Source organism: Pipra filicauda, unplaced genomic scaffold (genome assembly GCF_003945595.2).
Source record: "Pipra filicauda isolate LSUMZ 115617 unplaced genomic scaffold, ASM394559v2 scaffold14_size4853619_pilon, whole genome shotgun sequence".
NCBI lineage: Eukaryota > Metazoa > Chordata > Aves > Passeriformes > Pipridae > Pipra > Pipra filicauda.
The window spans coordinates 42,565-61,418 of NW_024103985.1; the positions used below are offsets into that span (position 1 = coordinate 42,565).

The 18,854-nt window shown below is 44.6% G+C and overlaps 1 protein-coding gene across 3 annotated transcripts in view; it reads right to left on the reverse strand.

The window, feature by feature from the left end:
* Positions 1-9,784: 9,784 nt before the first annotated feature.
* The window catches only part of SBNO1 (strawberry notch homolog 1), a 32,716-nt gene continuing 23,646 nt past the window's right edge, over positions 9,785-18,854 (reverse strand). For 2 of the 3 annotated variants that reach the window (XM_039378871.1, XM_039378872.1), the window contains exons 22-33: positions 18,505-18,617; positions 18,333-18,404; positions 17,811-17,910; positions 17,223-17,297; positions 16,818-16,964; positions 16,645-16,739; positions 16,427-16,519; positions 15,870-16,007; positions 15,306-15,382; positions 14,446-14,639; positions 11,772-13,596; positions 9,785-11,733 (exon numbers count right to left, since the gene is read on the reverse strand). In XM_039378871.1, coding sequence (XP_039234805.1) covers positions 13,454-13,596; positions 14,446-14,639; positions 15,306-15,382; positions 15,870-16,007; positions 16,427-16,519; positions 16,645-16,739; positions 16,818-16,964; positions 17,223-17,297; positions 17,811-17,910; positions 18,333-18,404; positions 18,505-18,617 — 1,247 coding nt within the window. In that variant the 3' untranslated portion in view covers positions 9,785-11,733; positions 11,772-13,453. Of the gene's footprint in view, positions 13,597-14,445; positions 14,640-15,305; positions 15,383-15,869; positions 16,008-16,426; positions 16,520-16,644; positions 16,740-16,817; positions 16,965-17,222; positions 17,298-17,810; positions 17,911-18,332; positions 18,405-18,504; positions 18,618-18,854 lie in introns of all 3 variants that reach the window. The other variant, XM_027737573.2, reaches the window with a different exon arrangement.

Here is an 18,854-nt window from a genome sequence, read left to right on the forward strand (position 1 = left end):
GCCTTCCCGCCTCCCCCTCACCTCACACCGGGCGTTCAGTCGCGTTCGTTATTCCCCGTCTCCCCCCGCGAATTTCGATGGAAAATACCTGTTGATAATTTTAGAATAAAAGATATTTTTTTTTTCTTCCCCCTAGATGCCGCCGAGGAAAAAATCTCCTCTTTTTTTTTTTTTTTCTTTTGCTTCTATTTTTTTTTCAAGCCACTGTTTCTCTCCACTTGAAGGTGGATGGTTAATGTAGATTGCAGCTTCTGAGGGGCTAAAAAAAAAATACGGATCTCGTTGGTAATTGACACATTTTCTGCTTGCAAGCAGCAGTAAAACTTCCCCACAAAAAAAAAATTTAAAAACATATTAATTTTCAGGTTAAATGATGGCACTTTCCACATGCATCTTCCACTTCAAAGTTCACCCTTTTCACTGCAAGATACTCAGGTTTGCTCTTTCTGTCAATTAATCTCAAACACACTCTACAATTGTTAAATTACTCCAGATTTATACAAATAAAACTGCTTGGGAGCTGGACAAGCTCTCCTTAGGTGCACAGCTTAGCCTGAGACCCACGAGATCAGACCCACACATACATTTTACCAGAGGCCACTCTGAGATCTGGAAATTTTATTGCATGTGTTAATTGAAGTCTGTCCAAGGTTTTTTATTGCTCTTAATGCCAGTGACGGCAAACTGAGAGAGCCTGATCCTGCTCCTTGAAACTCAGGGGCACATTTCTTTTAAGTGACATGATTCAGGCCCATAGTGGACGGCTCTGCAGAGGGAAGCAGGTAACAGCTCCATCACAGGGACACAGAAACAGTCACGGAGCAGTCAGATGATTTCTTCCAAATAAAGGAAAATTGAGGGAGAATGGGAAAAGCGAGGCAGCCTTTGAGCCCCTGGCTCATGCCCTAGCGACTGCATGCTGCATGGAAGAAACATCTGAAAATTATGACTAGTACCAGATGAAACACAGTTGTATTTTATCTCTGGGCCAAGTGCATGACTGCAGTGATCCTACAAAGCCCAGAGTGGTACAGAGTCTTCCTTACAACTGATCCACACTCTGGTCTGTTAGAGAGGGGTCCTGAGAGCCTCAGGCACAGAATTACACGCTCAGTGACAATATTTTCACACTGGTGCTTGCAACTATAACTGTGTAATTCTCCTTAGAGTCCTGAAAGATTGCACTGGTAAACCCTCCTGGCCAGCACCGTGTGAGTGAGAACTTTGCATCCCTAACGCTTCACTTCCAGATTTATAAATAACAGCCTTTCTGTTGAATCCCTGGAAGGCCAGTGAAGTCCTGCACGCTGCTCCGGGATTTTCCATCGCTGTGTGGTTGTTTACAGTCACACCAAGTGAGTGCGAAATGGGAGCGTTCCGAGCTTGCCGTGTTTTTCACGGCTTTGCACCAACTCTACAAAACTGCTCTCAGAGCAACACTCTGCAGAACAAGATCCCCCGTGTTTTGCTCGAGTTTTATAATGACAGCTTCAAAATATACAATATTCCAGGAGGGAAGGGGGATAAGGAAGGAGTCCTGTAAAGATTATCCTTTTCTTCAGCAAAAGGCACTGCGAGCTTTGAAGCAAACTGGGGGTCAGGCTTGATGAGATGGTCAGGCTTGTAGGGTGAGATTATTTTTTGACATTTGCTCTGCAGTTCTCTGGGCACAGGGAGCAGTGGTGGCATGAGACACAAGACCCTGTGACAATCTCACTGCTTGGCCTCAGACACTATTTAAGCTTCAACTGACTTAAGTCTTGGGGGTTTTTTTGCAGACACTGCAGGAGTTGGCTTGGGTAGGAAGTACCTGCAAATTCTTCCCACCTGCCATGTGCTCTGAGGGTTCACTTCAGTTGTTTTCAACCAGGTGTGGCCACAAGAACAAAACCACCACCGTGCTGGGGCCCTGGGTTGACTGCTCAGTGGGGTGACCACAGAGTGAGCTCCCTCAGAGGGACTGCCTGTGCTTTCACCTTTTTTGATGTCCCAAGCAGTGCTGGAGTTGTGCTCTGCACGTGCAAACCCTGCCCTGAGTGCAGCAGCTCCATCTCCCAGAGCCCACATGCCCCGTCTTGTGCAGCACGCTGCTCATGGCTCTGTCGTGTTCACTGACATCAAAAGCAGCTCTTCAGCACCAAGTGGCCAAGTCATAGAGCAGGAAATACAGCCGAGCCATTTTATCACGCAGGTGACATTTTCAAGCCCTCTCCACACTAAGAGGTAATTTGAAAATAAATGTGTGTGCTTGTTTTTCACAAGGGAGGATGGACAGGAAGAGCTCAGTGGTTAGAGCATGGTTCTAAGAACACCAAGGTTTGATCCCTGTGTGGGCCATGCACTTAAGAGTTGGGCTTGATGATTCTTGTGGGTTCCTTCCAACTCAGAATATTCAGTGAAACCTTGATTCTGTGAAATCAGGCTCTTCAGTCACAGCAAGCACCAATGATGTATTTTCCAGGTACAGCTGTCTCTTCTCAGTTGTGTGAGATCTCCACCATTTACCCTGTCCCCCTCCTCTTTCTTTTCTTGGCATTTTCTGTTCCCTCTGCTGGTTTGACTTCCTCACCTCTGCTCCTCCCAAACCACTGGGAATACTCAGCAGCCAGCATTTCCACAGAGTTTGCCTCCAGCCCCTGCTTCGCCAGAGCTCCGACTGATCTGAAGGAGGTTTTCCCTTCCCAAAGCTCTGCGGGGTTGGTGCCGTGCCCCTCAGGCCAGGGCGTAAGGAACACACATGCAAAGTGGGATGTTGGAAGGTGCTGGCAGCTGGTTGTAGGATGGCTCTGCCATAGAGCCAGGGGCCTTGGGCCATGCTTTAAAACAAACTTGTTTGTCCCCTTTTATCTGGAAACAAAGTGAATTAGTCATTGCTGTAACACTCGAGGGGACCTGCAAATGGAGAGCACAAACTAGGCTTGTTCCTCATCATCTTGGGTTAAATCAACAATGAGAAGAATTAAAGATGGCTCAGCAAGACCCTCCTTTTTCCTGGCACGTCTTTGACATGTGTAAAACATTACATTTGCGCATTAATTTCAATGTAATTAATTGTTGTCAGGCTTAATGAATTGAGTGACTGGGGAAGTTCTGTCCTTTACCCAACACAGAGACCTGTGTAGCAGCAAGGGGATGGGAAGTTTTTTCCTTTTCCTGGAGAGACTTTATATTCAAATACTTCTCTCCACATTTCTGGGGATCCAGCATCATACATAAAATAATCACAGATGCTCGTACAAGTTTCTGAGCACTAATTTAATCTGCAAGTCTCCAAACTGCTCTTCTGCTAAAAGTAAGATGATCAACCAAAATGAAGTGAAAAGTCTCTGGTAGGCCTAGGCTGAAAATTAAGCTTTCTAAGTCTTGAATGAAGGAAGGTTTAACCTCTGTGAAGAGCACAAGTAGAGGCAACTGTCTCTAACAAATAGCATTTTCAAAGATGCTTTACAGAGCTGAATGCCTTTCTCACTGGGATAGTAAAGAGCCAGCACCTCCTGGTGCAGAACACCTCCTTCCCCAGGCCCTGCTCCAAGGACACCTTGTACACTCCAGGGGCAGTGTGGGACACTGGCACAGAGGGAAAATTGTGCATTTCATGCTTTTTGGCATCATTGTTGCTCTTTTCTTATCGCCTTGCTGCAGCTCCTTACATTCCTGTCTCTGTTCCCCACAACTGCTTCCTACTGATGCTACGACGTTTCCCTTCTGCTCTTTTTGCTCCTGAGAGAAATCTGACAGCCCTTGGTGTCCCTCCTCTGTGATCTAATTTTTGGCTGATGTTTGCTGCCTATTGCCCCATCCTCACCAAAATGCAAGAGAAACACCCAATGCTGAATAAAAATACAGATTCTGCAGCTCCACCCTGTTGCCTTTTCTTCTCACACCTCGAGATCCCTCTAGAAGCTCTACATTGGTCCCCCCTCCAGGAGAAAGAGCCCTCTGAGATCCTCTGTGAGAGGGGCTGTGATACAGAGTGCCAGGAAATCCTCTCCCAGCTCCTGGCTCAGGTCTCCAGACAGCCTTGCAACAATTCCGGATCGAGGCTTGGATGCCTATTCCGGACAAACTTTCCCAGTCTAGCCCTGCTCCCCACCTCAAGATGGTTCCTCTCAGGCCAGATGCCATATTATCTGGAGCGACTTTCCCTCCCAGCCTTGTTTTCCTCCTGCTCCTGAGTCCTTTGTCTGGCTGCCAAGAGGAGCAGCCCTGCCAGGCCGACAGCTGCTCCGCATCGCACGGGCGCTGCCCCGTGGGCTCCCGAGCCCATTCCAGGCCCGTTCCATCTCCGAGGGGGACGCTCTGCCTTAGGGATGTCGTGTACCAGGAGGAGAAAAAGCAAATAGCACCTGTAAAGCTGTCGGAAGAGACTGGAAATGTTTAAAATAAAGAGGCCTTTATGCTACTCTGGGTTTACCTCTGAGATAGTGCGAGTAGCAAGCCTGTTCTCTCCTGCTCTGTCTGGAGGTCTCCCTGGAGAACCACAGAGCAGGAATGAGAAGTTTCCAAGCCCTCAGCCACAAAAGCACAGGCCTGGAATCTCTCTAATGAGAGTTTTCCTCTTTGCAGTTTGCCAGGCAAACAAGCACCAGGCACCAATATCAAAACCAGCCCAGATTCCAATGAAAACCAGCAAAGAAAAATAAGAGCAGAAAGGAAACCACTTCATTTTGCTTGGTAAGAACAGGCAAATAAAGCTACGGAGCTGCCCTCAGCGAGGAGAGGAGATGGGAAGAGAGGAAAGAGGAGAGAGGAGAGGATGGGGGCTTGGGCCAAGGGGCTCATCCTTCCTTGCTGTTGCTTGCAGCAATGGATTATCACATTATCCCCACATTACAGGGCTTCCCTGCATCATCTTTCCAGACAAACGGGTGCTCCACCCTGCCTGATTCCTTAGGTTTGCCTGGAAGGACTCTCCCTTGTTGCCCTGCAGGCTGGACTCTTGTTTTCCTCCCACTCCCGAGCCCTTGAAGGCTGTGCCAAGGCGTGAGCTGGCACTGCTGGGCTGGGGCACGGCCCTCTGCCTCTGCCTCCCCCTGCGTGGCTGCGGGCCCGGGGCAGGGAATACCCCACCCTTTGGCTGGGGCAGAGGAGCCTCAGAGACCTGCTTTCATCCCAGCCCTGTCTGGGAAAGCTCCTGAACCTGCTCTGCGTCTGGGAGCACAGGAATCCACAGCAAAGCTGAGTGCTGGCTCACCTGGAGTGATTCCTGAAGGCAGGCTGGCATCAAACACCACGTGAAATAATCATCCACGTGGCACCTGCCATGGCTGCAGAGTCAAATCACAGTTTGCAGGGACACACTGGGGTTGAGCATCATAGAAAACCTTCCAAGTGCAAACCAAGTGTCACCAGACCAGTGGCGTGTTCCTGAAACAAATAACCAGAAGCACAAACACCGCTGTCCCTCAGAGCCTGATGGGATCAGAGCTCTGGATCCTGATGGGAGCATCTCTGATTGTTTTGTTACTGGTCATCTGAGCAAAGGAAGTGAAGGAGAGAGTGAAAACAAAGCCCAGAGCTGGAAAATGGAAATGACTGCGAGGAAAGGAATGTGGAGCTTCACAGCAACTCAGAGTAGGGGGGGGAGAGGAGCAGGGGAAAGGAGGTAAATCACAGTGAAGCAGCATCAGTCTCTGGAGTGCTGAGTGTGGCACGGGCAGCTCCTCAGTGGTCTCTGTCGGTGTTGTGGAGCCCTGGGCTGGCACTGCCAGGCACAGCAGTTCTGTCCCTGGGCCAGCCCAGAGCCCAGACACAGGTTTTACCGGGGTGAGTCTAACACGCCTGCTGAGTTCCTGCCCCAGGACACTGCTTGGAGCAGGAGGGAGAGCCCTGAAGTGTCTTGCCAAGTGACGTCTGTGCACGAGGATGGCTGGTGTGAAGCCCCTGTGCCCAGCTCTGAGTGGGTGCAGAGTCTTGCAGTGCCAGTTCTCTCTCCCAGCGGAGGCAGCGGGACAGGGTGATCCCACAGCATCAGGGCTTGGAAACACCAAGTATTTTTAGCAACCAAATAATCAAATTCTCCCTAAACATGTACCTGAGGAGTGACAGCAGCAGCCTCCTGCCCTGGAGCAGTGCCTACGAGCCCATCCTTCCCCCTCCCAAAGTGAAGAGGGGAGGCCGTGGGGTCTCCCCAGCTCCCTCTGGAGTGGACAGGCTGTGGGTTTTCCCCACGGAGCCGTGGCCATGCAGCTCCCCCGGCAGATGCTGCATCCTGGCAGCCGCCTCGCTGTCCCTCTGTGTCAGAGTCTGTGCGTGCACAGAAAGGGAGGGACAATCCCGGATGTGAAGGATTTACAGCCCTGGCAGACGCTCCTGACGGGCGGCAGCGTTGGCGATTTAAGCAGCGCAGTCTGAGCCCGAGACTTGCCAGGCTCAGACCCAGCACAGGGAGGCTCCAGCCAAAGGAGGAGCCCCGAGGCCCTGACCCACCTGCCCCAAAGGGCTGCGGGAGGGCAGAGCAGGCCAGGGCATCCTCCCCTCCCCAGCAGCTCGTGGGGCTGGGATGGGCTTTCCTCTTGCCAGAGAAGGGACGAAACACGGGCGCTTTGCTGAGTCCACCCTGGGAAGCAGCGAGGGGCCAGTGGGATGCAGGAGGCTCAGCAGCCTGAGCTGGGATGGCAGAGCTGGGGGGCCGCTCACAGAAGCAGGCAGGAGCTGTCGCCAGGAAAATCCCAATCCCAAGCACCGACTGCGTTTGCAGTTTGTGGAGATTGTGGATCCCAGCTACAGGCTCGAATCTTCACCGTTCCATTGCTCCCATTTGTATTCCCTCCAGGTGACTTCAGGGGAGACCTCACCCAGGAGGAATTAAACCACTTGCACTTCGGTTTGTGATTTAACTTTCTCTGGCTAAACTGATACAGATCTTGGTTTCATGCCCTGCAATTCATTGTGCATTTACCAGACACAGTCAGTCCTTCCACTTCATAAATGTGGAAGGAAGGAGCACACAAAGCAGACCTGGACTTCCAAAGGAAGGAGCTGTCAGCTCACGAGCTGCCTCGCTGGCGTTTTTAAGGTGTATTATTTACGTACTGGAAAGGAGCCAACCAAAACTTCTCTTAAGACATTTCTCCCTTACTTGCAGAACAAAGTCTACTGCTTTGTGAAAATGAATAATTAAATTCTGAGGTTTGGGCATCTTCATTTATTGCTGAGAACTTGGCATCAACACTTTTCCAAATTTGGGGAAAATGAGAATAAAAGTCAATATAAGAAGATGTACAAACATAAGAGTAGATTAGTCTGTTTATCCCAAACTAAATCTTTGGATAAAGGAAAGACATTTGCATGCTCTGCATAAAACATGAAGAAGTTGATTCTTTCCAATCTTGATACAGTTTTTATAAGCCCTCCTCCCTTTTTTAAGATCACTGCAATTAACATTCAGAGAATGTTGTGAATTTGTTCTCAACTGCTAATAAAGGCAGTTTAATTAACTAGTGACATTAACCAGGTTAAGTGCTGGGGATTCAAGGGTATTGAAAGAAAAGCTGTTTGGATCATTACAAGAAGACTTCTGCTGGTCTGGAGGATCCTAAAATGGAGTGACAATGAGTACATTTAAGGTATGCAGATGTGTTGCTGAAAGGTGTTCCAGCATCTCTGGATGGGCAAATTCCACAGCAGAAAATTAAAAGAGGGGAAAAAAGTCCCAACATAGTAGTCAGTTTAATTTGTTTAACAATTTTTTACCAAAAAGAACTCAGTACAGAACTCATCGTGTTCAGTTTGTCATTTTGGGGAGTATAACTCTTTCTGCACACTGCTGTGATATTTTCTTGCCAGGCACTCCAAGTTCTGCCACTCTTGGACAGTTGGCACACGCAGGTTTTGGTTGCTGGCACGGAGAACGTGGGGATGTGCAGCACAACTCCTGCAGGATGGAGGCTCTAAGGGTGGCAAAGCTTTCCAATTAGGGCAGGCAATAAAAAGAACTCCTACAATTCAGCTTAAATCCTGCGTGTCTCTGGAATTCTGTCACGTTGGACTGTCAAAGGTGTGACTGAAGAAGTACTAACAGCAAAGTCCTCCTTTAAAAGCTGAGCATGTCCTTTGTGCCAGGGCAGGCTCACAGTGGGTTTTTGCAGGGGAGTACAGACCCTCCCCAGGGCTGCTGGAAGGTGCCAAGGCAGCAAACACCCACTTCCAATAAAATTCAATATGTCAGTGGCTGATAAATAAATCGAATGACTTGGCAAATAAAAATGTGATTCTGTGCCTGCAATGAATCTGGCATTTTCCACGTTATCCTCTCCAAATCAGGATTAGAGACATCAATGTGTCATCAGAAATGGCAGTAGAAATGTCTCTTTATCCTTCCCAGTGAAGATCAAGTGTAGGAAGGCTATTCCTCCACAGTGACCCCTCTCATGGAAGTGATGCCCTGAGCACAGCTGAGTTCAGAGACACCAACCAAACTTAGTTCTTATGAAATAAAATGGAACTCACATTGGTTCAGGTATTTAACGCTGCAGGACATCCCTTAAATCCGAATGTATTTCCGTATTCTGGTTTAGCTGCACCAGATCCTTTCCTTTCAGCCTGTGCTCTCCACACAGATGTCTCAGATCCTTCACACGTGGGGTGCAGGACAACAGAAACCTGCAGGATCCGTTCAGGTGAAAAACTTACATGAGTTTTGGCTTCATCTTAAACCTGTCCAGTTCCTACTCTTGAATCTTATTACTGCCTCAAACTTTATTCCAAAATTATTTTGGATCCATAAAGAAATAGCAAAGCACATCAGATCAAGGAAGTTCTTGAGGTTTTTACATCTTGTTCTCTTCAGCACAAGTTTTTAGGGGCAACCTGCCCTCAGCTGTTTACAGCCTTTTCTTCCCTCTTTCATGTTTTTCCCCTCAAAACAGCGTTTTTTCAAACTCAATACCCAACCTAAGGAGGTTGTGTTACTTTGTTCCTCCTGCCAACCCCCTTCATCCCCACGAGCTCATGACACAGAGCCAAACCCTGGAGCTGCAGCACTGAGCAAACCACCCCCCTTCGTTCTCCACCTTCACTGTTCAAAGCCTGACTGACCACAGAAAGGACCAGCTAAGGATTCTCATTTATCTCCAACTCTGAGGTAAATATATGTGTTTTTACCTGACAATTAAGAAATGCATCATTTTTTCTAAGGTAAGAAAGTTCCACTACCTTCACTTTGCACATTTAGATATGACAGGACGCTCAAAGTTTTCCCAGGAAATATTCTACAACAGATGCATCATTTCCACTCCCAAACCAGCAAATAGAACAAACTGTTTACTAACACCTGGTCTAGTGGGATGTGCCCCTGCCCATGACAGAGGGGTTGGCACTGAATGGTCTCTAAGGTCCCTTCCAACCCCTTTACATTCTAAGATTCTATGAAATCCTCACCCTTCTAGAGTGCTTTTAAGACACAGTTCACATTTAATCTGAATGTAGTATACACTTTGACATGTTAGGACGGGATAGAATTTAATTCTAGAACTCTGATTGTAGGAGCTCCCTGAATGCACAACTGGAGATAAAAATAATTGGAAGAAAATGGAAATGTTTCTAGGACTAAAGCTCAAGATCTGAAATGCACTGAAAAGATTAAAGGAAACAAACTCTGTAAAAAGTCAAATATTTGTTTCGCTGTGTCACTGAAAGACATCAGTTCTGTCAAAAAAATGTGTTGTACACTAAAAATATAGAATAAAACCACAGAGCATCAAAAGGATCACGGAACATGGACACCGAGCTTTTAAAACACTGATGACAACACAGAACATCCCCAATGCACACACACACCCTGGGAGGTTTATATATGATCTCTATATATTTCAAAGTACACACAAACTGCCCAGGTGGCAGGCTGAGAAAATAGGAATACATCTTGGGAAGGGAATGAAGGAAAAAAAAACACAGGAAAACAGGAGTTATTTACATTCAATATTCAGTAGCCTTTAACACCTCTATATACATACAGACTCTATATATGTACAGACTGCGCTGGAGCAGAGGGAAGTTATTCCAAATGCAAAAGGAAAATACAAATCCCCTGGGTAATTCACTTGGACAAGCGTTTACAGGTTGCAGAGATTTCTTCATTTACAAAGAAAATACTACACACAGAGTAGACAACTCGCATCTTCAGGGAACTTGGAAGTCCTTACAAGAGGTGTGTTCCCAATGAACCACTGGAAATAGTGGAAAACTTGCTGTGGGAGGAGGATTCTAGGAGGTTACAACTGCATTTAATGTGTCAGACATAGTTAACAAGTCATAATTTAGTTGCTGTCAGGGGACAGTTTAGAAAAGAAACCCCAAAATTTGGGTTTCAGTTCTCAAGTCAACTTAATTATGTACCTTCTCCTTCTGCAGCACGAGTCCAAAACTCCCATGGCACAGAAGTTGACACCATTTTACACGTGGCTTTGCCCCTTTATCAGAGACATCTGCCCTCTGTAAGTTTTATACCCACTCCACTGAACATTTTGTACTTCATTTTTACAAAGCAGATCAATACCCCACAAGCAGGAAAATACAGAGACCGTCCTTGCCTGGTAATTTATAGTGACAACTGGTCTCCTTTCCTGCCCAGGAGGATGTTTGTCTCAGGGGCAGTGCTGCAAAGGGACACCACTCACTGTTCCTCACCCCATCCTCACCCTATTTATACTCCTTTTCCCCCCAAGCTGGAGCAGCAGCTCATGCAGAGAACAAACTGCCCCAAACCCCCATCCCAACCACCTGAGCAGGAATTTTCAAGAGAGAAAACATTGCTGGAGCTTGAAGGCTATTTTTTTTTTCTTTTTTTGCTGTTAACCTTTAAGATGTTTAACAGTCCAGAGCTGTGGCTGCAGCTGTGTTAGTAACTGGGTGGCAAAGCCAAGGCAGTGATGGTGGCAAGTAGCAGAGAGCAGGCAAAGGACAGCAAGTGGAGGAACAGATTTCTGGAATGGGAACGGTTCTTATGGATCTTGGAAGTACTGTCAGCTTTTTTCCCCCTCCAAGGGACACAAGTCTATGGAAAGTTTAGGAGGCTGAAATAAAATTTCAGCTTGCTTTGCTTATCAATACAGGGAATATCCAGCATTTGCTCATCCCAGCAACATCAGGCTGAGAAGAGCACTAAGGAACTGAGCAAGTCTAAGTAATTTTTTTCAAACGATAAAAAATTGAAAAAAAATCACTAATTGTGAACCTGGGACTTCTAGAACCATCTCACTGACAATCAAGACCTAAAACATTGTTACCATCTCAGATCCCAGAAGTTTCTACATCAAATAACAATTAAGAGCCAGAGCCAGGGCAGTCCCCACCCAGCCTGCCCTCACTGGCACTTTGGTTCCCTGTCTGCTGCAGTTGTGATCCGTCAACACACTCCTCAAAAATCCCACCTCTGCTCTTGGAATGGATGCCAAATCCATGCACTTGTGGGTATGGAACACAGGAACATCCTTCCCCACACCCCGTGCTCCACAGTTTGCCAGGGCTCTGACAGCACTCGGGCACACTTCCCTTGCTCCCAACACCCACCACCTGCATCCCAAGGATTTACAGAGATGCAGCAGGTGCTACAGCAACAGGGAGCAGAGGATTTATTCCAGGTCTGTATTCCCAGTTAGTCCCAAGCGTGAGCAGGGGTTTAATCTCCCAACCAGCTCAGGCTGGAGCTGAGGGAGGTGGGCACACTCCCTTCCCTGCCGAGCAGGGGCTCCGTGAGCACTGGGCTGGTGGCACAGGCAGAGTTAACTGAACCTCAAGGGAAACAATTCCATAAGGGAACACTCTGCAACCTCAAGGGAAACAATTCCATAAGGGAACACTCTGCAGCCTCAAGGGAAACAATTCCATAAGGGAACACACTGCAGCCTCAAGAGGACAATTCCATAAGGGAACACACTCCGGCCTCAAGCTGTGGAACTTCTGCCCCGTTATTTACGGAGAAGCTCCTTCTGACCCTCGGGAGGTGCCACCCCTGCAGTGATCCTGCTCTGGCAGCTGAGCCTTCCTTAAAACACACATTTGGAGCTTTAAACAGAGTTTAGTTCTTGCCTCATTAGCGAGTTCAGCTGAGAGATTTGGGCTGCAAGACAGAAGCCTGGTTAGAGCAGCCTGGAACATGCCAAGTCCTGTCAAATTCCAATTGCACAGACTTGTTAGTTTTTTTGGAATACCATGATTGCCTAAACAAGACTCCACTTCTTGTTAGTACAATAACTTTTATTTGACATCTACAAGATCATTATCTTGTAGTTTTTTTGGACAGGTTTATACAATCTCAATTTTTCAATAGTGCAACCTGTGCAAGCAAGAAATGACAAACATTGTCCTTCACTTTCTTATAAACATCTACTATTATAGGCAAAACAAAACTTACCCATATTATAGATAAGTGACTATTCACATTTGTACATTACAATTTCTTTTAAACAGCTCCAGATAAACTCTACAATGTCTTACAACATATTAAACAGTATTCAAGTTACTGGGTAACAGAAACAGCACATACAGCGGAACCCTCAAGTGTTTCCCATTCTCTAATTTACAGCTCAAGTAAGGTTTCATCTTACAAGTGACAAATTAAATTACGTTAATGAAGTAAAAAATAGAAGATTGTATGCGAGATGGAAGTGAATTTGCACTTAAGTTTCCATAACCACCTCAGATTAAGGAAATGCTTCAATTTAAGGAAAAACAGGCATCCAGCCATCTTTGCAGTACACATTAGGAATACCATTAATACATTAAAAATGAATTAATTTTAATTTAAGATGTTTATCACAAAAAGAACATGTTGTAGACTCAAATATATAACCCCCAGGAGAGAACCAGAAAAAATGCAACACCTGGGTATAAACACTATAAAAATGCAATAACCAATGCTGTACAACTAAGATTGTGTTTCTCTCTGAATTCCTGCCTCGTGTGTTTATCCTGTCCACGCCCGTTTCCAAAGACATGCACTGTCAAACAGAAACTGGGAAGGAACCTGAATGCATGATGTGCAATCTCTAGGTTTCATGCTTTTATAAACTCAAATTGAAGAGAAAAACCCAATATGTATTTTCTATATATATACTCAATACATGCATTCGAGATCTCCCACAGCAATGGCATCGATGCACTGCGTTAAACCCTGAGCACTGTATGACAAGATAAAAATAAAGCCTGCTTGGGGATTTTCAAGCGTTTTCAAACAAATCGTGGTTTGTAGCTTAAAAGGCCAAAAGTAAAAGCAAACAGGAAGCACTACAGAGAGCATAAGGAAAGACAGATGCACCACCATAAACAACTGCTGGCTTTCAGTTCTACCAACCTTTTTAGATCTCTTTATTCCCAAAGTATTTGAGAGCACACAACTGAACTGAAAAAGTTATATTTCTTTGGAATCTGTCCCTGATTTTTATGCAAGTGATATGCTTTTACAGCCTTTTCCTCAAAACACCAGAGTCAACACCTGTAGCTTGTCCTCCTCCTATGCGTTGCTGAGGTTGGTGATGCTCTGGGGGTGGTGCTGCTGCCAGATCTGCTGCTGCTGCACCGCGAGCTGCTGCGACTGGTCGGACGTCGACAGGAGGTTCACGAGGGGCGACACACAATTTGCAGGAATGATCAAACCTGGGAACAGCAACCAATCAGTTGTTTCATGAACACTTTGTTCGTTAAAACCTCGGGCTGGTGATTCCACCATGTAATTTATGCAACAGTCAGTGAGCGTTTGCAATGCCAAGTCTAACCAGCACAGACACAAGTTCTGCTTCTCAGAGGTTCATCCTCTCTCCTGCTTCACGACCTTAAAAATTTTGACCCGGTGACAAAATTTATTCTTATGTCACTCACTCTCACATGAAACCAGATATAGGCTATTTTGGCTTTTCTAGTCTCACACAAGTTACACCATCAAGGAAGTTTAAACCTAGTTCCAACATCCTAGAAAACTGTTCCTAGAGGAGGAGCTGCCAGGATATTGCATATCCAGAGGAAATCCACATTTTAAAAAATACGGACATTTCAGCCTCTGAGGGCTTCACAAAGAGGTTTAGTGAGAAGACCATCTTGAAGTCATTCTGCACACTTTCAGTAGTCCAAAAACTATGAAAACAATTATTTCAAGTGCCTACTCATCTCTTTCAAGAGTAGGGAGGAAAGTGGAGCCATTATGATTTCAAGGTAGCTTGGCTGGCAGAGACCAAATATGATGTTTTTGTTCTGAGTAAATCAAAAGAACTGAGAGAATAAGTGTCTCAAAGCCTGGCTGAAAACAAATTCTTCCTTCTTTAACCTGCCTCCAAACACTGTTTGTATTACACTGCTGAAACACAGATGTCAACAGCTGTAGTTCTGCCCCTCCCCAACAGACACTCTGACAAGCCTGTTGTCTCAGAAGCATCTTTTACACAAGTCTGGGACAAAGTGACAACTTCCTTCTCCTCCAAGCTGGCAGTAAAGGAGGAGCAGTGCACTCACCTACGATCCTCTGCCCATCCTCTGTCCTCAGGCGAACAATCTGCATCTTCACATTTGTCCCACTCACAGAGGCCAGAACTCCTTCCACCTTTGTCCACACGCTCAGCACGGAGCCACACAGGACGTAGTAGGTCCGGCAGCGCAGTCCCACCTCACACACCAGTCCCAGACCTGCCTTCTTACAATTGCCTCTCCTACAGACAGAGGGGGAAAAAAGCTTTCAAAACAATTCTGCAAAACAGAAAGTATCCAATTTCATTAAAAATGAGACCTGAAGTTACTTAAGATGTTATTCAGAGTCAAGTGAGGGCTGCGAGACACACTAAGGGACAGCAGGGCTCTGAGGGTAAAGTGCTCTTCAAAATGTGCAGAGTCAGAGACACTGCCATTCTCAGGTGACAACACTGGGATCTGATCAGTGCATTTCAGAAGCTCCAATATCAATCTGAAACTTCTACCAGTTGTGCTGTTCCTCAGGAATTCGGCCATAGCTGAGTTCAGACACACAACAGGCAGCACAGGAACAGATGTTTCTCCCATCCATCTCATCTCTACACAAAGTATAAACATTTTCCCCCCCAAATAACATCTGAACTATCAGATCACAATAATAGCTCAGCTCAAGACACTTCGAGCACAAGCTACTCCTGGGTCATCGCACTTCTACTGAGTGTAATTTATACAAGAGCATTCATCTCATACATTAGGACTTTAGGGTGAGTGCAAAGCTTCATGTTTTCATTGAAAGTTGGGTCATTTGACTGGTCATGGGACAATTTCTCTTAAGGAAGATTTCACAAGAGTAACAGAAGTGATAAACCAGTTAGAATGAAAGCACTGGTGTGCACACAAACACTGACCAGTAGGCGTGGGTGCAGGTGTCTGCAGAGGAATTGTACTGCTCCAACCAGTGTGGCAGAGCATCCTCAGAGGGTACCTGGAAGAGTGGGAATAAAGGAAAACACATCAACACTTACACAGAACACAAGCAATTTGTTCATTACTGTGAGAAAAGAGGGAGCACCAACACTATGATGGTGCAGAGGTACAGCATCCTACAGCCTAACTTCAAAAACTGTCCATCCCAAAGAATGAGCAAAATGCTCAAATGCAGCAGAACCTCAGAGCTTTTTCAGTAAATCAACCTGAACTGCTTCCTCAAGTTTTTACAAATTCAACACTTGCTAGAGAATCTCATTTTGTATTACCACACCACAGATAATTTATATTCAGAAAGTTTTGGATTTAGGAATGCCAAAACCATGTAGACCTGCTTAAAAAGACCTAAATACAAGCCCTGCTCTGGAGAAAGAAGCCTAGTTTTTGACTTGCCAGAATTATATAAAAATACCAGAAAAAGAAAGCCCTTATACTTATTTTCAATTTTTTTTCCAGTTTAAAACAAGCATAATTTTAATGGTTACCTTCTTATATTTCTTTTTCAGGTCTGCACATGTTTCTAGTTTGAGTTGTTTCCCAGTATTTGGTCTGTATATTAAAAAAAGCTTCTTTTTAGGATTCACTTCTTTTACTAGAATTGCTGTTTTCTTGTTATTTCTTATCTGCAAAAAGAAAGACAAACCAAAAACTTCCTAAATTTAAACATGATGACAGTGTCTTAAGTGATTCCATTCTGTGTTCTTTACAGAGTAGTAAGAGTTTGTAATACTACAACCAGGAATAATAATACACCTCTAGAACACAGTGATCCACATTAACCTCCCAGCTTTTCCTCACAGTGAAAGCATCTAGTTTTTTGATACAGGTTTAAATAAGAGCTATTATTTTGGGCTCATATTCCTATCAAAAAATATCCTGAGCAGCTAAAAGGAGCACTTCATACTCATCATTAAAAACAAATTTAAAATGAATTTGTAAGACTCAAAAAGTATCTTGCAAAACTGAGCTGTGATTACTTTGAACAGTAAATTTTTCAGGTTACATTTCCCTGAACATAAACCAAGAGACAGAAGAACCTTACCTGTAGTGATAAATAAAATCCATCATCTGGACCTGTCTGTTCAGCCCAGAGCTTTGTTGCTTCATCCCAAGACATTCCTCTCTCCACACTGATCTACAAGAGAGTGGGAGTACTTGAGTGGGAACAGACTTTAAAACAGTTATACACATAGGAACTAAACATGTTGTAAAAGCTTTTAGTATGTCAGTTTTGATAAAGATGATACAGAATTAACTTACTGTGTACAGCTCTACATGTCCAGAGGTAGAATATCCAGGAGTTAAAAACTTCTTAACATCTGCCTTCCTTACTTTCTCATCCCCAGAGCCCAAATCTGAAAAGGAAAGCACAGTTTTATTCTGTTTCTCTGTTCTCACACAAGTACAAGAGTACTGACAAATTATTTACTCACCTAAGATGCCCATGTCATATCTCCCATTCTTTTTAGCATTTTGAATAACTGCATTTAACGTGTCAGAGAAGTACTGGAACAAAGCGTTCTGCTGATGGACTTCCATTCCAAGAATTCGATTCAGAAACTTCCCTATATTGTTATAATCTTAAAAAAAAGGAAATACATGTTTTAGGTCAACAAAGATTAAGTTTGATAATAACAAGCTCTTAATCACTACTCAAAGAGTCTCAAAGACTATTTAAATCCATTCTTTCAGAAATGGAGAAAACATTACGCTCTTCAAAAGAGTAACTTCTTAGATAGTTGAAGATAGAATAAGTTCAGTCCTGTTGCTAGGAATCCACTGTCATGGCATATGATATTCCCAGCAGCATCCCAAAGATACACTGAACACACCAGTACCTTTATCAAGTGTCAGTATTCCGGATCTGTCTTCTACATTTATCAAGCCCACGCCGATCAATCCCTGACGAACATCTAGGAAAGAGAAGGAAGTTCAATCAGAGCTGCTTTGCCATCTAAAAATAACCCAATGAAGTAACAGCTTGTTTAGCAATGGGATCCAATTCCAAAACTGTGACACCCCTTGATTCCGTTACTTACAATTTCTACCTAATACATCAATAAGCAAGACAGGACTTTGCCTTCTGTCCCTCCAGGAAGCAGAGGCAGTGAAAACCACCAGTGGCCCCATGGATGAGAACAAGATATCACAATGGATAATGGGAAAGTGTAGTTAAAGAACTGTATATAATAGTCAGGCCAAGCAGATACAGAACATTCCTTTTATTGAGACTTCACGTATCTTGTTTCATACGTGAACTTCAACATTCAAGCAACGTGCACAGACTCTCCCTGGCTGTTATTCCCATCTGTCCCAGCTGATCAGTTTAAATAGTAACAATGTTTTACAGCTCTCAAATTATTTGCATTTTCTGCCTACTGGAAAAGGATCAAAAGAAAGCTATTGCAGCCAGTGAATTATCTTACCTTTGAAGAAGTCTCCAGGAAAATCAGGAGGAGGTGAGACCATTGGGGAGTCCAAGTTCACAATGGATTTCATAACAATCTCCAAAGCATTTCTGCCATACTGTGAAAGGAAAAGAAAGTTATTCTATCAATGGGATCCAGTCTTTGTGCCCCAAGCACATGTACTTTGATTCACAATAAAACATTTTTCTCTGCAATAGTAAAGGGAATTGGTTATTACCTTTATGTAGTGTAGCTTATAATTGAAAACAAAGCAGTCTTAATTTCTAATTAGAACTGCCAAATCAATCTTTCAGCTGTGATGGAAAGGACACACCATTTAGTTAAGACTTTGCCAAGGCAGAACAGTGATTTACACACATTTGTGTTCTACGTGGCTTTGCAAACAGAATTAAGAATGTTACTGGCTACCTCAGAAAGTGATACAGTTAAAGGTAGGAGATGGGAAAGATCCTTCCTCAACAGGTCATTTGTGGAATAAGCACCACAGCACAGGTTTTCCAACAAAAATAGAACCATCACCTTGTTGTCAAAATTGAATCTGCTGAGGTCTCGAGTTTCTGTGGCCCTTCTGTCCCCGTGGGTGAGGGCTCCCTGTTAAGACACACAGTTGTCATTAAACAGAATTTTAAGAAAAAGAAATCTAATTTGCATTTTCTCAAATGAAGGTTCAGACCACTTGAAACAATCTTACCAAGCTCTCCAGTCTTTTTGCAACTATGGATGCAAATCTTTGCTCTCCTGCCAGTTCAGAAATGAGGAACACATACTCTGGAGCAGTCACTTGGTTGGATCTGTGAGTTCTTCCTGGATAATTAAATAGAAGCACGTATGTTAAATAAATTCCACTTCATGGAATATTTCTAATAAAGTATGAATTGTGTAGAGTGAGGAAAAAAGCTAGAACTTAATCCTGCTAAAAATTAAGTTTCTGCCGTATTACAGCCAACAGAAGGCAGCACAGATGCTCTAGAGCTGTGGCAACTTTTATAAAGACACTGGATACATGAATAAAACTCCAACGCTGCAGCACAGGCTTGTTTG